This window comes from Lepisosteus oculatus, chromosome 10 (genome assembly GCF_040954835.1).
Source record: "Lepisosteus oculatus isolate fLepOcu1 chromosome 10, fLepOcu1.hap2, whole genome shotgun sequence".
Lineage (NCBI taxonomy): Eukaryota > Metazoa > Chordata > Actinopteri > Semionotiformes > Lepisosteidae > Lepisosteus > Lepisosteus oculatus.
Window position 1 is genome coordinate 22,089,212 of NC_090705.1, and position 21,184 is coordinate 22,110,395.

General features: G+C 39.9%; 1 protein-coding gene across 2 annotated transcripts; it reads left to right on the forward strand.

The window, feature by feature from the left end:
- The first annotated feature begins 812 nt into the window (after positions 1-812).
- On the forward strand, positions 813-15,564 carry zftraf1 (zinc finger TRAF-type containing 1). Of its 2 annotated transcripts, none has more exons than XM_015357258.2 (5): positions 813-874; positions 1,055-1,933; positions 6,008-6,246; positions 6,681-6,892; positions 7,748-15,564. In XM_015357258.2, the coding sequence occupies exons 2-5, from the start codon at positions 1,619-1,621 to the stop codon at positions 8,137-8,139; spliced, it is 1,158 nt and encodes a 385-aa protein (XP_015212744.1). In that variant the 5' UTR covers positions 813-874; positions 1,055-1,618; the 3' UTR covers positions 8,140-15,564. The 2 variants fall into 2 exon arrangements, with proteins under 2 accessions (XP_015212744.1, XP_006635774.1); XM_006635711.3 differs by lacking the exon at positions 813-874 and having other exon boundaries at positions 963-1,223; positions 1,527-1,933.
- Positions 15,565-21,184: the final 5,620 nt, after the last annotated feature.

The window sequence follows — 21,184 nt, forward strand, 5'->3', positions numbered from 1 at the left end:
TGGGTATGCACCCTTATTGCTGCCGTCTCAGGTCGCTCTCCCACCCCCACCGTTGGGGACTCAAACCCGGGCCAATGGCGTCACTCAACAGGGACCAAACCAGTTGAGCTAAAGGGAAATCTGCAGGCCCTGCTAATCACAGGGAAGGGCTCCTGATATTCACGTATTAACAGCTATCCAGTAACAACAAGATTGACGTTATATAGAAATATCCCAGTTGTGGTGTTCTTTAAGTCCTTCATAGCCATTTATACTACAATTTGGAAGTAAACAGTAGCTTTATGCGACACAATATATAAATAGGAACATTCCCAACCTTGTCTAAATTGTAATTTATTTAACCGCTGCTGCAGTTATTCCTGTTTTTACTTCTTGGTTTTATTTCAAAATAAATGCTAGAAAGAATTATTTTTAAGACCTCCCTATTTAGGAATTGTCCTTGCTTTAACAATGTCACAGACCCGAGCCAGTTGCACACAGCCGGACTTCCGGTGCCATTTTTTTTCTTCTAGACAGTTACTGCACACAGGAAAATCCATATTAATTACGTTCTGAACTTCAGGGTTTGTGATTGTGCTGTAGAGTTTAATTACAGTGCAGAATACAGAGGTACACAGTAAAAACTACAGGGTATTCACCTTTGCAACTGCAGAATACAGAGGTACACAGTAAAAACTACAGGGTATTCACCTTTGCAACTGCAGTGCACTGCTCAAAGTTAAAATTCAGAATACCAAAACGCGGTGTAGTGGTTGCCACGGTGACGCCTGGTAATGACGTCCTATTTCTCCTCTATTTGTTTCAGACTTTCTCCAGTCACCTTTACAGGCGCTGCTCTTTATTCACCCGCAAGAAGTCGTAAAGAGAAGAATAAGTACGTAAGAGGCCCCTGTCTTTTTAAATATCCCTGTCACCTGACTACACAACGCCACATTAACAACCAATCCTGGATGGCACACAGGACTGGCAAGTGAAGCCACCGATAAGTACTGGCAAACATTAACAGCCTTTCCCCAACAACGATTCTGATTGGTTCCACTTGTGACCCTTGTAGAGTAATCCTAAAACAGATTGGGGGACGTTCAGGAGTCTTTTTGAGAGGAGGAGACGAATAGAAGAAAAACAAAGATGGCTGCCCAGTCCAGGAGTCGATGTCAAGCTGAGTCGCGATAGAGACGGAAAGTCGGAGCGGATCTGGTCCAGAGGAGCTCAGCGCTGGTTGGGTAGGAAGAAAGCGGAGGATCGATGTACTGAGCCCGGGGTGCCGGTGATCTGGAGGCTGGGTGGTGACACCGAGCAGTAAAGACAATTCAACGTGTGTTGTTTTGTTTTCAGCTGAAGCAAAATAGATCTATATTTTGAGTGTTGGGAAAATGTAAAATTTCTTTCATAATAGACATCAGCATCAATATAATTCAACGGTTTCTCATTAGATGCAGACGTCACTTCTTGGGCATTACAAAATTGCACCGCTATTATTGCATCTAATATTACGAAATATAGTGTAACCACTTTTCATTGCACAGCTGTACATTCAGTTTGGGGCGCACTGCGCGTCTGAACTCGGGCTGACAGGCAGGCAGGCAGACAGACAAAGAGACAACCCGCTGCATCCCCGATGTCTTCTCTAGAGGAGAGGGGAGATGTGGGGGTCGCGGCTGTCGCTACTCCGGGCTCCTCTTCCTCGGCCGGGCTTGGGGTTGGGGCGGTGGGAGCCGGCCTCGAAGCGGGGCCAGGGGGCGCCGGGCTAGTCGGAGGACAGGACGAGGCTGGGTTGCGGAGAGAGGGACCGGGGCCTGAGGCCGACCCGGACGCGCCGCCCAAGAAGCGGGTGAGACTGCAGGAAGGCGAGGCAGGGAAATTGGAGGAGAGACTGTACTCTGTCCTGTGCTGTACCGTGTGCCTAGACCTGCCCAAAGCGTCCGTCTACCAGGTAAAACAAAATATTACATTACCGAGTGTCTGTTGTGTTTTGGTAAAATGACTGACAAAGAGAAATGAGTAAGAATTGTGAATCGAATGTAGAACCGAAATTGCAAGTGTGCTGCAGCTTTGTCATGTAAGTGCATTGTGAGTTCATAACATGAAATACTGTATTGAATCGGCTGTCTGCAGTGTGTGCCTGTTCGGGCTTGCCAAAATGTCGTGCCGACTTAAAAAAAAATACAATAAACTGAAGCCTTTCGTAATATTGAGTGTGTGCTGGTGTGTAACACAATGCGTCCCTACGCCGCCTGGCTGTGTGTAGACATCATACACATCAGGGCCCGTCCACCATGTCACCTTTCTCCAGGTAAGCGATGATTCCACCAACGCCATTACACAATGACACGTAATAAAATCCTCGAGTCTCTCCCTGCTGCTTCAGATAACTGTAAGAGATGCTGCATTCCTGCAGGGCAAAACTGCAGATCATCTCTTTACAGCCTGTGATATTTTAGTGCAAAGGTTTCCATCAGAGCAGCTGGAAAATTGAAAGCAAGCAAAAAAAAACAGTACCAGCGAGAATCAAGTTCTAATTTAAGCAAAGACTATAGGAAAGGGCAGGGGTGTCCAACCCTGGTACAGGAGGGCTTTCAAGGTTCTGTTTTTTTTTTACTGAAATGATGTATCTTAATTTGCATTCTTAATTGTTGCTATCTTAATTTGTCAACACTGATGTGATTTTTAACTGCTGAAGGAAAAGATCCTGAAAAACTGAAGGATTCATGGTTTTCAGGATCAGGTCTGGGGACCAGCAATATAAATATTAAGAGGGGTGAATTTTTGTTCTAATTTGGCAGTGATCATCATAAAATGGAAGATATGTATATATACTGAAGTACAGGTAGCCTGTAACAATGCTTAGCACTGTGACTTAATGTAGTCTTTCTAGCCTCTTTAATTTGTATGTTCATTTTTTACGTGAGAGCTGTGGCAGACTCTTCGTTTAAATCACAAGGTTACTTCTCAAGATGTACATTTCTTTCTCCAAAGCTTGAACTTTGCTTCAGAGATGGCACTCAGCTGAATCGTGAAAAAATAGCTCATTGTTAAAAATCTGATCGTCTTATCCTCAGGAAGTTCTGATCAGTGTTTGATTAAAACTAAAGTGATTACTTAGGATAGTAGGCAGTAGTTAAGTTTTACACTGCTGCAAAAAGCTCTTGTGTCTAATATACTACTTAATATGATCTTGTTTAGCATAGCACTATTATGTGAAATTTTTTGCGAAATTTCAAGCTCATCTAGTGTTGCACTTGAGCTTAAACCAGTTTATTTTTCTTAGGCCATACACTTAAGCCTAGACTAATGTATTTTGTTTACCAAATGACAATTCCGTTAGCTTTCAGTGCAGCTAATGCCAGTGGGTTAACTGATTTGTTACTCGTGTTTTCTTTTTATAACTGAATTATTACCAAAAAGTCTCCATTGTATTGTGCAGGCTGGGACACAGGCTTCAGAGAGCTGTGTAAGAAAATATAAGTTTTACAGGGTAGTTAATGAACATCTAATCTATTTGAAGGCATGGGTGTTAAAGAGAAAATGTATGTATGTTCCAAGAACTCAAACAGCTCTGAACAGTGTGAGTTCTGACAAAGTCATGTTTCTGAAGTACAGACTGTGCTCTACCTATACATGGACAGTACACATAGTTTTGTGATGGTAGAGACGGTAAATGAGGGAGAACATTCCCTGGTTTTGTTGGTAACGCATTACTGGGACCTGGATTAATCAGTCTAATCAAGCTTTTTCATGGTGAGCACCACCTTAGCAGTTCTGGGAAACGGATCATGTTGCACATGGTGTATTAAAATGAAGTAAATGCACTTGAGGTTTAAGTAAATCAAGTTTCAAGCACTACCATACTTGATCTAATGAACCTTGAATTCTTTGACATTTAAAAAATGTGTGGGAGTGTTTCAGTGATTTCTGCCTGTGCCAAAGCTCAGTGTACATCTAATTCTTGCTACCATTTAGGTGAAATAAGTTAGGTTGCATTTGGATTTTTGTAAAAAAAAATAGCTATCAGAATTCAACAAAAGAGACAAGGAACTGTGTTTACTTGGGTAATTAACTGTCTGGCTGCACTCAAGGTGACCAAGAGGCAAAGTTGCATTAGAATAGTAATTTATTAGTTAGTGTTATAGAATGAAATTCATGAGAACTCAGCACAGAGGGTTGTATTTCACATATAAATTAACAATGCAGTTTTTGCAGGGAAGTCCTAACATCTGCAATGTTAGTGCAGTAATGTGAGTCACCTGAGTCAGAAAGTTATTGGCTGGAGCCTTAGGCAGGACTATGAAAGGCCACGGCTATAATGATGGAATCAATTCAATGAAAACCAATTTAAAGCAGCAGAGACACTCTGATCTTTTGGCTACATGTGGATGCTGTCATTAATACCCCCCAGGTTTTTTGATTGCTGTCCTGTTTCCAGTATGCTGCAGGTACTGGAGATTCACTGATGGATTCACCAAATGTTGTTACATTGTATCCCCTCTCCAAAACACTGAACTCTGATTTACATTGCCCTAGCAAACATTCATCACATGTACCCAGTACGTCTTATCCTGCTGAATAAAAATTCCTGGGGACACCCAAAGAAGACACGTTTTATGCAAACTCATAAAGAAATGCATTAGTGTGCTATTGGTGGTTTTAGGTGTTAGTTGCTCTGCAATCCTGGTCGTTGAGGATATTTGCTGTTATTTGTTGCTGCAAATGAAGGTGATACAGTATAACATAAGTAAGCAACATTATTTAGGTGAAAATCCTCCCAAAGAAGAGTGATGGACAGAGGAATTTCCAGCGCTGCTCCTGTGCATCACTGTGCACAGAAAGAAGGACAAATTTGCACCCAATGACAGGATGGCTGTGTGATCAATGTTTCCCAGTAACACAATTTTTTTTTATCCATCTGGTAGCAACAGAAAAAACAAACCAATTTTTTCAGGTTTCTCTATTTTGCAATGCATTTAAAATACCTGCATTTTCTAGGACCTCTGTTGGCTGTGGGACGAATTCATTGTGTACTGCCAGTTTAAAAAAGAGAGAAGGGGCAGCAGAACCCAAAGAGAGGCTGATGGACAGCAGCAGTCAGCTGACTGAGAGAGACCCTTCCCCCATAGTAACGGACCTCGTCATGAGATTTTACACATTCCTCAACTGGTGTTTACTACAGATGACTGCCAGCCCCCAGTCTTTGCTGAATGCCCCACTTATAACTGGGAAGAAAAAAAGTCGCCACAGGAGCGTGTGCTTGTTTGGAGTCGCAAGCAGTGGTTTTATTTCCTGCTGACATACAGATTTTACAAAAGCTGCTTTGAAGAGTCTTTTCTGCCAGTGTGGTTCCAGTTCTTGAAACGTGTTGTGAATGCAAGCGTAAGGAAGGTGTTCCTTCATCCAGAAAGCCTGGTCATTTTCTAGGTTGGTTTCCACAGCTTTCTCAACCACAAAACAAATTAAAAATACAGATTTGTTTTCAGTTTTTGAAAGCATTTTACCACCTCTGATCCTTTTCTTTTTTTACCTAACATGGAAAATGTCTTCTATTGCTGTAACTTTTTTACTTCAGGATATTCAGCAAGGCGAGTTGCTGTGTCCTTCCTGTGCCCACTGGCTTGTTTATTTGAGTAAAAATAAGGTTTTGGAGTTTGCCATTGCACAGCTTTGGTTCTGTGAATCCTTACGAATGCCTTCTACAATTCATCTAAGCTTGTGTCACGTTCACTGGTGAAGGACTCATACTAGGCAGAAAGCAGTGGTTTCAGACAATACGGTACACTTTTGCGATCTGCATGATTAAAACGTGACAAACTCGGTGAGATACAATGTTTTTTATGGTTCGAAGTTTATGAAACTGCCATTTTTTTTTCTGAATTTGTTAACACCGTCTCCTTGTCTCACTACCTCGACAGGAAGGGGAGGTTACCCTGACTGCAGGTGTTTGTATGTGTCCCACCCCCCCAGCCCCCTGATGGCTTGTTGTTAACCCTCTGTGCGTGCCCTGTTAACCCCACAGTGTACGAATGGGCACCTGATGTGTGCCGGCTGCTTCATCCACCTGCTGGCGGATGCACGGCTGAAGGAGGAGCAGGCCACCTGCCCCAACTGCCGCTGCGAGATCAGTAAGAGCCTGTGCTGCCGCAACCTGGCAGTAGAGAAGGCAGTGAGCGAGCTGCCCTGCGAGTGCGGCTTTTGCCTCAAGCAGTTCCCCCGCAGTGTGCTCGAGAGGCACCAGAAGGAGGAGTGCCAGGACAGGTATGGACCGATCATCAGGCGCTCCTGTGTCTGGTGTGTTTCATCTTTGCTGCACGCTCTCCTAATCTAGTAAACAATGAACTTCCAAGCATTAGAACTGTTCCCCCAGCTCTAATGGACTGACTCCATGGCATGGAGATGCTGGTTAGAAGCCTGACATTTCTGTCTCCATCTTTCTTTAACTTCATTTATGCAGTAGTGTACAGGTTAGTTTTATTCTTGTGCTAACAGCTTCTCTGTTCTTCTGCAGGGCTGTATTATTTGCTTTCTGTCGCACAAGGAAGTATGTTATGTAATTGATCAAAATGGCATAATACACCAAGATAGTGAATTGAGTGACTGGGATAGAGACAGCCACTTCATAGCTAGAGACTGGATGAACAAACATCTATCCTCTTTCTCATCAGCTGCTGTTTCTTCTTCTTTCTTTGCAGAGTGACCCAGTGCAAGTACAAGCGGATTGGCTGTCCTTGGCAGGGTCCCTTCCATGAGCTGACAGTACACGAGGCAGAGTGCTGCCATCCCACCAAAACAGGGAATGAGCTGATGGGTATCCTGGATGAGATGGACCAGTCCCACCGTAAAGAGATGCAGCTCTACAACAGCATCTTCAGTCTGCTGTGCTTCGAGAAGATCGGCTTCACAGGTCTTTCTCTGCCCTTTAGTGTGTCCCTTTGTTGAGTATGCAAACTATAAAAGAACTTCGACAGTAACACAGCTGTACAAAGGACTTCTTAAGTGTTTTTAGGCATAAAATCTGAAAAACCCTGTTCCCACCACTACTGTATTTTTCACTAGCTTTGCATATGATCAGGTATCACCTGTAAGGGTGATGACAATGGTGCTAGAGGCAGTTTTGCACATGAATTCTGTACCTGTGACTTTGAACACTTGATGAAAACCTGTGACAATGTCAGCAGAATGTACACTAGAAACAAGATCCTTGAGATGTGACTTGGTATGAATATATTAGAGTAGGATTTTTTTACAGAAGCATTATCTACATAGTATTTCCCAGTCTTTTTCTGTTGAAGCAAAATGGGATGGAGCTGTAAAAATCATGGATAGGCAGTTCCTGCTTTTCATTTCCAATTCCACTTCAAAACTGATATAAGGCACTAACAGAGTTGCAGTTGTTGCTGAGAGTGTTCGGAAAGATGCTTCATGGACTCTTACACATCATTTAACTCTGAGCAACTTGGTGAGCAAGATTGGCTCAAATGGGTTCCCCTCGTTTGTAACCATTCGTCTATTGCTATGTAAATGTCTTTACCTTGGCTTCTCAGAGGCTGTTAAGCCTTTCTCCGCTGTCGTCAACAAGAAGCCCAACCTTAACAAGGTAGGAAAATGAATTTGTCCTGACTTCTGCCAGGCAGTGTGCAGCTGTATTGTTTTACGCTTTGGTCTGTTTTCTTCTGTACTGTAGCAGTGTCATAGCAGAGAACTTGCCTTGTTTGCGCGTGGTGCCTAAGCTCTGTTTTTTCTGCTTCTTGCTCTCTAGAAGTGCAGTTCCGACCATATCGGACAGATGACTTCATCACCCGGCTGTACTACGAGACCCCGCGCTTCACAGTCTTGAACCAGACCTGGGTGCTGAAGGCGCGCGTGAACGACTCCGAGCGCAACCCCAACCTGTCCTGCAAGCGCACGCTGTCCTTCCAGCTGATCCTGAAGAGCAAGGTGAACTCTGCGCTTGAGTGTTCCTACCTGCTGCTCAAGGGGCCCTATGACGATGTCAAGATCAAGCCGGTCATCTACCACTACGTCTTCAGCAACGACACCAATGAGACTGACTACATGCCCCTGCCCATCATTGACTCGGTGGAGTGCAACAAACTGCTGGCAGCCAAGAACATTAACCTGAGGCTCTTTATTTTCCAGATACAGAAATAACACAGGAGGAGAATGGTGAGCCCTGAGAGGCACTTCTGAACCAGGCTGTTGTGAGCCTCTTCATTTCCACCTAAAGAGATAAAGACAAGTCAGGCACACAGCTTCAGAAAGCACCACTGAACCACAGTTACCTCTTAATAGGAAGCAAACAGCTGTTGCAACAGAAAACCAAGTCACTAGGGCTCAGGGTGGCAGGGGGGACGAAGGGGGGATTGGAATAGCCAAGGTTTCATCACCGTAGATCTTTCAGTCAGCACCATGTTTCAAACACATTCTCTGACACTTTATAAATTCCCTGGTTTTGCATGATAAAATATGAGATATGCGATACTACTGCATTGACTTGACAGCAGTTCCAGCAAGTTATCTTTTATATAATTTTACTTTCTTGTCTTTATCCCCTTGAGCAAAGTATTATAGCTATAAAAGTGAAATGTCCTTCCTTTCCCGAGCCCTCTTTAGCATTTTTATTTGACCAGCACCTTTTGAACTTTACAACTGTTTTCTGAGTGTACCTGGTCAGTATTATAGATCACTTTAGCTTGTACAGCTAAAGAATTGCCAAAGGCACTTCTTGCAGCTTTTGCAATTCAGGAACAACACTTCTTCCAGTAAAATCCCACCAGCTGTGACTTTTACTGCTGAGCAGAACAGTGAGAAACATTAGATTTTAATTTTGCTCTCCTCATCAGATTTTTGTCTGTCTTTCAGTCAATAAATGTTATGGATGGAATATGCTAGTTTCTATGTAAACAAAGTTGAAGCACTAAGACCTAGCCTATTATTTCTCTGTAATTTGACATTGGAGAGTCACAATACTGTCTGCACTTAACCGGTGAAATTAATTTAAGAGTCTGGAATGAACAAAATTATCACAGCAGGTGGGATTTCTGAGGAGGATATTGCAGTGGTCTGTACATCATACAAAATACCTGCAGAAAGGCTTGCATTAATTACAAACTCTTCAGATTTCTAAATTAGTTTCTCATATGTGAAACATGAGTAGGATTCCTGAAACCATGTGCTTTGCATGAAGTTTCATACAGGGAAATCCTGTTATCCTGGTTGAGCATTTTGACAATCTCTGAGAATGAGGTCTTGGGTGACAGCAGAGAGTAGTATATCAGTTACATACAGGGATAAAGACAGGGTGAGGTTTTGTTAAAAATCCTAGAGATGGTTTTATTTTAGTCTTTATCTAGATTTTGTTTCCCCAGCTTTCTTTGCCTTTCTTAGAGCAGGCACAGTTTGATGAGGGGCTGCTTATGATAACTATCACTTCATGTGTCAATAAGCATTTCTGTAAATCACATGGTGTCAGTCATGGGCTGGAAAGGCTGTGCATGGGGATGGAGTTAAATTATAATATTAGAGAAAAACTGAAATCCAGTCTGTGCCAAATTTTTTTTCCTTTATATGTTTGCATAATGTACCACCATGGTATGTGGATAATAGGAAACAAAGCTTTCTCTTCCCTATATTAAATTCAATCTACAATCTAATTTTCTCTGATAAAATGTGCAAAAATATATTTTTCATGATTCCCAGATTAGGACTATAGGCTTTTTATCCAATTCCAATATGAGTTATCTTCATATGTGGTAGATTTAACCCTAGTCAAGATTGAAATTAGAAGGTCCTAAGACCTGTTGGAAATGAGGCTAAGGTAGTCTTATTATATTACATTAAAAGAGTATCATTAGCAGAATTTAGATTTGCCTTTGCATTTTTGTATAGTCCTTTCTGAAAGGTCTTACGCTTGGGAATTGGTCAGAATCTACCAAGACTGAAAGTCAAAATTTTTTTTTTGAGGTTTTACTTTAAAATGATTCTAATTATTTTGGGCATTCTATAGACATTTCTGCATCTTTTTTTATATCATATATACAATATAGTAGAAACTGTTCATCTGTGTTGCTAGATATTTCAAAGTGAACATGACATTTATGTTATGGTACGAAGAACAACTCAATGAATGACTAAACTATACATAAATATGTAGGTTAACTAAATGGAGGATAGCAACAGATCAGTTTCAGTTGCATAGGTGGCATCAAAAATACTGTAGATCATTCACTATACTACTGTATTTTAATCTAATACAGTGCAATACTCATGCTCCTGTATCTCTCAAATGTGTAATTCTGCTCGGTTTACTCATTTAGGTGTTCTTCCATAGGTGGCACTGTTTAGTTCCTTGAGCATTTTTCTGGTCAGTTTGGTAATTTAGCTCCATGCCACATGGAATTGAAAGTATGTAGATTCAGATGGTTCAGGGCCAGTTCTTTTGAATATTGTAGAACTGTGACATACGGCTATATATGGGAGGAATATCTCTATATGTATCCAGATGTCAGTGATGGATGCAGAATTGTATGATACTTTGCTTGTGTGTTTATTTGTTTAGCGAGGTCCCAGTTTTTTCTTTTTTTAAAACCGATTGGGTGGAATTGCTATTATTATTTAGGTATCGGCACTAGAATAAAAAAATGAATTCCTTGTGGACTGGGTTTTAAGGAACATTTTGTAATCAGGACAAATACTTAAATTCACACAAAATTAGTTTTATAGTTTTAAATCTGAGAAGAAGTGGCTAGATCTTTGCATGCATATACATATATTTTTGCAAATTGCATTCAAGATCTATATTTTGAACCATATAAGTTATTAAAACATCTTTTTTTGCTATACTGTACCTTACCATTTAAATTTAAGATGATTTTGGCTAAAGGTTTTAACTTTTTTTTAAATTCTGGTCAGTGCTTAGGTGAATTCTGAAGGATGGCATCTTACCATTCATTTCAGAAAGGAGTTATTGGTGTTGAAACAAATTGCAACATACTGTGAATGGAGAGCTTGTTCACAGTTTTTATTTCTTAAGTTAGTGTTCCTGTTAAAACCATTTTATGTGAACAGCCATTTATTGTAACCTTCAAATTGCCTTTCATGTGGAAGTTATTATTGGGCTGGATTAAAAATCATTACCTCTTTATCCATGTGACCGCTCTCTGAGCAGCTACTTGTCCAGTTCTGCATTGCAGATGCATTTTTTTTCCCCAATGTTACTGAAATCCCTGCTGCTAAGTAGTACGTTTTGTGGGTAATTGTGCAGCACGGTAGTTGGAAATTATACTGAACAAAGCTTTCTGTATTCGCCATGCTTTGCTCCAAAGTGCTTGCTTTCTGCCACAGAGATGTGCTCATTTGAGTTGGTGATAGGATAGAGTGGATAGTTTGTGTGTTCAACATTTTAAGGAGCTGAATGACACTTTAATAGGCAATGCAGTGTTATCATGGGTATTATTCTTATCAACCTATACACTGCGGTTCCTTCCTGCTTTGTGGTGATATAGCTTTAGTATGCCTTTGCCAGCTTCAGTTGATCTTTTACACTATTGCTGGAAATGTGCCTTTTCGGAAAGTACGGTAATGGGCAGTTTTAAGTTAATTTGTATAATACGACTTAGAAGGACTGTGTCTGTGCAGTGATTTGCTTTCTGTTATACTCATCTGCTACACTGTATCTTCTCACTATCTCTAAGGGTCTGCTACAGCTCCCTCTAAGAGCACATGACCTTTGCTATAAATCCATCATGCTTTTGTGATGGGTTTCCATGCAGACCAAGAGTGTCTTATGCTCCATTTTCTTTAGCTCACTTTAAAGTGCACCTCAGCTGTTTTAGTAACTGTTTTTTTTTCCTGATGCTTTGGTGTACCTGCTTGTATCCCAGACAAGTCTCAGGCAGTACAGTCACATGTTGTACCTGATGAGTCCCAGACAGGCCCAAGCAGAAGTATCCTGGTGTGCTGTGTAGAGGCAGCATCTCTGTTTTGGATTACATTGTAATGGTGGCAATAAGCAAAGCGAGATGTGAAGAGGGGAAAAAATCTGATATTTCTTTCTGACAACAAGGATAATAAATCATTTCTTAACTTATGGACACAAAATTGCCATACAAGGGAATTACTAAACCCAGTTAGAAATCGAGTTCTAATCAAAAGAATTGAGGTATTCCCTCATCGGAATCAAGGGGTCAAAAATAAAAACAACATGCCAAATGAGTAATATGAGTGTTGCAAGCACAATTTATCTGCCCCCTGCTATGTTATCTTTCCGTGTGCTCTCTCAAATGTAATAAAGCTGGCAAAAGTGTTCTCTCCAGGTTAAGGGAATTGTACTCTAGTCCAACTCAAAGCAACATTTTAGTAAAAGACAAAGCCAAAAATATAATCCTGAGGACGCCAGACTACAGTTATGTAGAACTCGGAACAGAATATCTAAGTAGGATGGGTCAAAAATTGATCTTTAACAGTAGAACAAACTGACATCGCAATGCATGAGATAGGTTTTTCATTTTGCTTTTTTGTTGTGGTTTTTTTTTTGTGTATAAGGATTTCATGGTCGTTAACACCACTGCCTTCTAGCTCTAGGGTCCCGAGTTCAGTTCTGGCCTTTTAACACTTGTCTGTATGGAGTTTGCATGTTTTTCCTATATTCGCATGGGTGTTCACCAGATGTTGCAGTTTTCAGTCACCTCTAAAAAAAATCCAGTGTTCCAGCTCTCTTGATTTTTCCCCTGGGGGTTTATCCCCATCATAGATAGCAGCACGCACATAGATACTTGAATAACTAATTATCTAATAGATTGAGTAAATAACAGTGCAGAAAAAAAAAACAGTTTTGAAGACAAACTAGAATAATGGAAAATCGTGTTATGTATTTGCTTTACATTGGTATGAGTGTGCTTATACACTTAACTGTTATTTTAAATTGTGGAGCGATGCAGAATCTGCATTGGCTCCATCTCTCGCAAAGATTCCCTAAAAACCCATTTCCTTTGATCGCATGTGCTGTGAGTAGCATATTCTCGTTGATTAATTTCACCAGGACCTTGGTAGACTGTTTTGTTGACTAGTAGTTTAGGACCAGAAACTCACTAAAGCTTTAAAATAACCTGGTACCATGCTGGTAAAACACTGTCATCCGTGACTGTTCAGAAACTGAAGGCTCAGCTGGTTTTGCATTCTTACAGCTTATTTCACTGTGCTCGAGGGGATGATTTTCCTCCTGATAACTTCACGTTGGTGGTATTTGAATTGTAGGGAATCTTGTTTGCTTAGTTTACAAATGCATATTTCATATTGCCAATCTGTTGACCAGACATCCACAATTGTGCCAGCAAGCACTTTTCATTCCAGCTGGTGTAGAAAATTTCCATTCAGCAGTAGCATTAGTTAGGCAGCTTTATTTTTCCAATAAAAATAAACTGGAAGGTGATTTCCTATAGTCAAACATAACTGGATATATCCTTATTAAGTCTATTTTCTCCAGCAAAAACAGATAGTCATAAAAACGAAAAACCCCAATCAACGACCTGTGTTGATAACGCAGTGCCTCTCTCCTCTAAAATCCCTACAGGGTATGAGATTGCACCATGTGTGTCAAAAGTGACAAATCTAGTGATTTTCATGATCTAAATGCGATCAGGCTCTGTTTTTGTTACTTTTTGATTTGTTGCATTTCTGCTGTGATGCCCTGATGCTTCATTTTTCTTCCCAGTGCTGTCTGTGCAGTTGAACATTAAATCCCACTTATTTATCCCTTGTGAAAATTGGAAATGGACTCTTGTGGATTAAAATCTGAAAGCAGGCAGAATCGGCACACAAGTAAAAGTGCATAGGGATGCAGACTAGCAGGGCTCTTAATTCTGGTACACTGAAACCATCCCTATGTTTCAGGTATTGCTAATGTATCTGCTAAACAGAGTTCTTTAGGAGCCTTCAGCACTGAACCAGATGTGAGGGACCATAAATGGTTTTCCAGTTATTTCTTCATGCTCCTGCTGGGTGGAAGTAACATATGCTGAGTTTTGCAAAACGGTGTGGATCTCAGACTATTTTATGATTTAAGAAATGTTGTGGACAAAATACATTTTAAATTTGAAAGTCCACTTTGACTTTTTAAAAATGTTTTAAGGAATGAATCTCTCTTCTAAATAATTTTGTGAAATTATGCAATGAATGAATCAAGAGCATTCTCCACACTCTACTCATGTCCTATGCTCCTTTGATAAATACAAGAGGCCCCTCTAATTCTGGGGTGGAGGAGGAGGTTTCAGCTAGGAGTTCTTGGAGTACTGGGGAGGTTCTTATAGGCTGTCTGGTTTGCCTCCAACACAAACTTGTCACCTTTGATTATGAATACCGTCACACAGAAGATATACTATGGCTGACTAGCAGATCTGTTGACCTACTGTTGTGCTTTTAGTAGTTAATGAAGAGTATATTAAATAATGACTTTAGTTAGATTTTATGACTAACTTGACGGTCTCGTTGAGAAAGAGCTTTTGAAAAAGTGGGTGTGTTCCTGAAGAGGTTGAAAGGCCCTTGGTCTAGAGCATGACGTGTTAGAATTCAGAAACCCTGCAGCTTTATTATCAGTATAAACAGTTGATTTTAATTGGATTTCCTTCTTCTGAAGGAGATTTATAGAAGGGTATCTCTCCTAGATTTCCTGGTGTGTAGCTGCACATTGAGTTCTTCCAAGAACCTAAAGCAGACTGCTTGATCATCCCTGAGCACACACTCACAGGGTAATTTGGTTGTTCAGCAGATGCACTGTAGATAATATGCAGAACCTGCTTTGGAGGTCACGTGTCCCCTCCTCTCCCCTCAGCTGAATGAGTGTTCATAAAAAAAGACTACAGCTACATAGTGTATCTCCTGTAGCATAAGGAACAGGCTGTGTGAACATCAGCTGAAGACTGAATCTAGTAGTGAGACTTGATTTTGAAGGCCAGATCTAAACTCTGTTAACGTCTCATTAACAATGTGAATCAATATACTTGGGTATTGCATTATAATAGTTGTAAGTTAATCGTGAACAGTTATATTAGTCCAAAGACTGTTGTTAGAGCTGAGGTGTATGCTGGGGATTTGAAGTCTTTTTGATTATGGGGTATGCATTTCTCATGGCAGCCATTCTAATGCTGGGCTGCATTGTAAATCTGAGCCTTAATTTCTCCAGCTGTAGTATGGTAGCTCTGCAGTGAAGGAGCCCTGGTGTGGCTGATCCTCTTAATGTAGCATGTCTCATATGAACTGACCTGTGTCAGTTTTGCCTCACAGGGGAACAAATAGTTCAGGCTTCTGAAGTCTGTTTATTTATAGTATCTGTAGGTTTCAACATACATGACTAATAAAACCCATTTATTTACTGTTCTTCTTTTTCATTTCAATGTGCTTGCTCTTTTTATTTTTAACACAAGTTGATTTGGTTGTGTTTTAATGATGTTTAAGAATGTAATGTAGTGTATTTTCTCTTTTTACCTGCACTGTTACCATAGGGTATTATTTAACTGTTTCCTAGTAAAGTTTTAAGTTTGCCTTGCAATTATGTGGAAAAAAAACAAAAGAAAAACTTGACTCTCGTGCTTCATTTCAATACAACACGAAAAGTTTATTAACGACATAAGTCAGTGTGCCTTCTGGTTGATGATTTCTTTGCAGCTGTCAGATTCTCATCTAAGAAAAATAAAACACCATTGTTTCATATCATTGTTGTGAAAACCAACAGCTGTAAAAATGCTGAAGTAATGTGATGGCTTTTTAAAATATGAATTGCATTGCAGTGTAAGACCAGTAGAATTCCTACTCTGTTCCAGGGAAGACTGCGAATGGGAGAACTTGATGTCATTTTATGTTGTTTGACTGATTACAGCAGGACATCTGTCTGTTGTTCCTATCTGTGTTTAGTTCCTGAGGTGGAGAGGAAGACAGATAAACAACAGTAAATCTCACTGTTAGAATATGAGAACAGTTACTAATGAGAGGAGAACATTTGACCCCTCTGACTGTTTTGGTAGTTAGTAGCTTATTGAACAAAAGATGTCACCCTGCCATTTCTTGAAGGGAGTCATGATCTCGACTTCGACATGACTGGGTAACTTGTTCCATATTCCTAAAATATCTGGGTAAAGAAGTACCTCCTACTCCTAGCTTTAAATGTACCTTCACATTATTTCCTCTTGTTTCTCTGGTCAGTGCTGTGTTGGTGTTGCTGTCAGAGTCCATCTGTATCTGGGCTCTTGTCCGATAGAAAAATAGAATTATATCTCCTTCAGGGAGTGTTTACAGTGTGGAAACCCTGCTCTCATGTTGAGAGCTGCGGTTTGTGTCTTATGACGGCGCACTGCTGAATGCAGTGGTAAAATATCTTAAGAGACGATAATGAATTAGAGTGGGTGTAAGGAAATGAAAAATGTATCAAACCACTATTTCACACAGGTGTTCAAGGAAGACGAAGTACCATGTTTCAAGCTGAAGACAGGCAGAAGAATTTCAGGTACAAGGAGTGATCAAATAAATCACCAGGGCCTGATGCCTGATCCTGATTTTTCACTTGTGGGCTTTTTAAGTGTTCTTTTCAATAATTCATTATAGAATATTTCATACACAAATTATTTTCTCATAGAAATAACCATGTAGAAGTGCCCCAGTCTTTATATTTAAATATTAATTAGGATTACCAGAAGATTTTCTGAGCCTTAACTGTGTTCTAGGAGATTAGAAAGGTGTAGAAAAGGCAGATCATGTTTCAGGCATTTTCAGCCCAGAACCAGGAAAATGACCTAAGAATGGTAAGTGAGTAATGTGTACATGAACATATAAGGGCAGAACCTCCAACTGAAGTTGCATAATTTGGGGAATACTAATGTACTACAGGAATAATTTTGGCTCAGCTTTTCCTGTTCGTTAGCCATCTTAATGTCTACAGTTAACTTGTTAATTTGAATAAGATGGAAAATAGGAGACACTTAAAACAATAGGTAAAATAAATCCAAAGACAGTATGCAGAACTGAAAAACTCAGTATTAGTTTTAGTTAATACTGTGAACCTTATCATGAGTATCTTTCTGATAATGGGCCGAAGGAGAAAGTACCATACACGTTTAACAGGAAAAGGCATTATAATTTATCACATGGGTGATATTGATATTTTGAATTGAGAAAAGTGTGGATGTGTTTTGAAAACAGTTTATACCAAATAAAGTAGTTAAAATTCTGCAATGCACTAGTAAGTAGAGTGTGCAGTTTGGAAGAAAGCAGATGGTCTAATTCCTGGTATTGCAGGAAGGAAGAACTTGACCTTGTTCTGAGAAGATAAAATTGCAAGGGAGTTTGATTTATGCATTTCAGTTCCTCAAGTCAAACTGAGTCTTGTTCATCACATCAAGATTAACAATGACACATGGAAAGAACTGGAAATGAAATATTGTTTTGGACTGTGTACTGTATATGGTCCTAGGTATGTCTTACACAAGGAATCTTGAATTCTGGAGCAGGCTCACAAGTTTTGTTGTTCAAATTGACTTTTTTAGGATGCTGGAAAAAAGTTGAGATTCTGCGATTGATTAATCAAATGAAAATGATGGATAAAACATCTTCCTTTTTTTCTAACCTTTTATATATTATGTACAGTAACATAAGAGTGACATAGTCCAAATACAGGAGGATAATTTGCCCGTGTTTCAGAATTCTGAACAGGCAAGAAGTACAATCTAAACTTTGAACGATTAACAGATTGGTAGCTTTTAAACTAGCAAAATATTTATCAATATGTGTTCATATGGGTAGCTGCGTCAGCATGCATAGGCTGCAAAGGAACAAGTAATAGGTTTATTCCATGCTGAAAAAAAGAAGAAAGAGAACACAATGTTTCGGCTGTGGAGCTGCCACACCTGAAGAAGGCTCCAAGGCCGAAACGTTGTGTTCTCTTTCTTCTTTTTTTCAGCATGGAATAAACCTATTACTTGTTCCTATTTATCAATATGTGCTCTCTGCTAATATACCAATACTAATATGTGTTGGAAATGTCACACAAGTGGCTCCAAACCAGAAAAGTCAGCTTATGAAAAAAGTAATATTGACGTGCTAACGTCTTCATCAAGTTGTGATTTATGCAGTATCACCAGTGCCCCAAATCTAGAAAAGTATTTTCTTCCACTGGTATTTTAATGTCCTAAAATGTTCATAGGAAAAAGGTAGAAAGTAATGATTTTTAGAAGCTCGAGTGCAAAACAGTCATTACCTTTTGAGGTTTGAGCACGTGGTCCCTTGTTTCCAAACTAGGGGCTCCTAATCCGGTTCCCAGAGGCCCACACACCTGCTGCTGGGTTACATTCCAGCCCAGCTCTCAGTTACACAGCTGAGCCCTTCGTCACAGGATTCACTTGGATTGTTTTTGACTTATTTTGGCTCCTGAACACTTTGGAGGTCACCTTTTGTCTGTTGCATTTCTTAAGTAAAAAAAAAAATCGATAAAATATTGGAATTATTGGAACTTTTGAATTTTCATTAAATAAAAATATCCAATAAAGCAGCTTGTTACATCAATTTATTAAACTCAGTTGAAATGGCATTTGGCAGGTGTGTGGGCCTCCAGGAGTGGGAACCTTTGCTCTAAAGCACAGTTCTGGCGACTCTCCCACTTTCTTTGACTGCCTTTCAAGAGCACTGGTTTATATACCTCCGGAAAACCATAGTATGCCAATGTAGCTGTGTCACAAAACTGGCGACCGTCAGCAGGGACCTTTATCTCAGTAACATATAAGGAAAATGAATAATGTTGTGAACTGCAGTAGCCAGCTTGCTGGTGGTCACATATTAAAGGAAAATGTAGACTACATTTCAGACCCATTTTACATTTCTTCAAGTGTCTGATTTGGTGGAATCTGGTACTCAGGTCGATTTTCCTCTTATCCAATGGGAATAGAAGATGAAGTTATAAATGCTGGGCAAGATGATAGCATATTTATGATAACATCCGGCATTTTTATTTTCTGTTTCTGTTATGAGTTCTTCCAAATAAGTTTGATTTCTAGGTAAGCGATTTTCCTGTTGATATCTAGATGAGCACCACCCACAAAAGGAAAGGCCAACAAGCAGGATGTCACTGCCGAGTGAGGCATAGTTAAGTATGCCACAGCATGACAACACTGTTCCTCCACCTTGGTCTTCATGATCCCCAACATTTCTATTACGTAACTGATTTTCTAATACAGCATGTAAAGCTGTTCGGTACCTCATTGCACAAGAGCTAATTGATTTAGGGGTCAGGGCTTTGGACACCCAAGAGCTTCTGCCTGTGTTCCTTGTTGATGTTTTAGCTGCCATTTTCTGTGGACTTTTTTTTTTTAATTCCACGGCACACGTCTCTAGTTTGTTTGGGGCTGTGAGTAGTTACCTCTTGTCCCTAGTACTCTGTCAGACACCAAGAAAAAAAAATACTATTTGCCATACAGATCTGAGTTTACATAAATCGGTGGGCATTAAGTTTTTGCATTGGACTCTGTTCATAAAAATTTGTTCATATTGATGTTCATAAACCATAAAACAGAACTTTGAATTAATCTCTTCTAAATGTGTAGTCTAAGCTAAATGTTTTTTTAGAGTTTTTGGGTTGAAATACTGTATCTGAGATGCTAAGTAGTTAATGTGCTGTTAAAAACAATACACACACCTAATTTGCAACCAGTAATCATTTATCAGTGGAGCTTCCTTACAACTCCTTTACCAAATTCCCAACACAATCCTCTGCCTTACCTGACTGCTGTCATGTGTTGATTAACACAGTCTTACACTTCCAGGATGACAGTGCATCTTCTGGTGATCTCGCCTGAATCACGGAGATATTGGGTAAATCCTAGGAATCTGAACAGGAAATGTTGAAAGACTGGTCAGCTAAAGTACCATCAGCCATGGTAGTGCTCAGCCAATTGTGTGCCGTTATTTGGGGACTCCTGGTCACAGTCAGCTACTGACATTGTAGAAGTTTGAACTGGTAAGGTGCAGTGTACAGTACAGACCTTAAGGCACTGTCTCAGAAAGTTGATTAATAGGCAGTTATTCTTTCTGGAAACTGAATGAATGTCTGTTAGGGCTAGGATATTTAATTTGTCCATGCTCACTAATATCACCATTATTGAGTTTGAGAAGGGCGAAGAGACTTTGTTGCTTGAACAGATTACACACTGCACCACAGTAAGGCATTGATTTGAATCAATTCAAAACATTTCTTTGTGGTTGAACACACAATATTTGTCTTGAAAAATATTCAGCAGCACTGGAACCCTGGGTTTAATTCCTGGATTTCTATGTACTTCCTGTGTTCGTGTGGGTTTCCTTCCACAGTATAAAGACATATTGGTAGGTCCATTGGCTTCTGGGGAAACTGACCCTGATCTGAGTGTGTCATTGTTTACTGTATGTCTGTGTGTGCCCTGCGATGGACTAGTGTCCCGTCTAGGATGCATCCTGCTTTGTGCCCCTTGCTTGCAAGAATAGGCTCTGGTTGTACTGCAACCCTGTATTGGATAAAATGGATGAATGGATCAGGTGTTTCCTCAAAAGAGATCCTGTGGTAAAGGACCCCTGCACAATGACCAAAGACTGCCAGGACACCCCATAGCGTTTAGACCGAAGATCACAGCACAGACTTGAGGTTTGTTTGTTGATTAGCACTGCTCTGTTTTGTTCTGGACTTCAGGTATTCTCTTGCTTGGCCAATACGTTGTAATGCTCTAAATAAAGATGAGGTTATCACTGGACATGCATAGCAAGTCAAGAAGGAGCTCCCCTAAAGTAAATTGTTATCTTTTTAAAACCATCTCTCATCCACTGACGTCATGGAAAGAGCTGGAGAAAAAGATTCAGTGGAGTGTGAAAAGAAACTGACGTCACTGTCACAGGAAAATTAAATGTCATTTTCATGTAAACAGTAATAGACTAATATCTTGAAAAATATTTATGATGAATTTATAGTACTGTATGATAGGCCATTGTATTGTAAATTTAAGCCCCGTGCAAATGTGAGATCCATCAATAAAATCATTATATTACCTGTATTAAAATCTTGGTATCTGTATGTGAGAAATCAGGGTTTTATTTCACATTTACAATCATATTTACATTGAAGGTTATTCTCATTTTACACATTGTATACCTCATAATAAAGACAACATACAGATGTACATATATAGTTAGA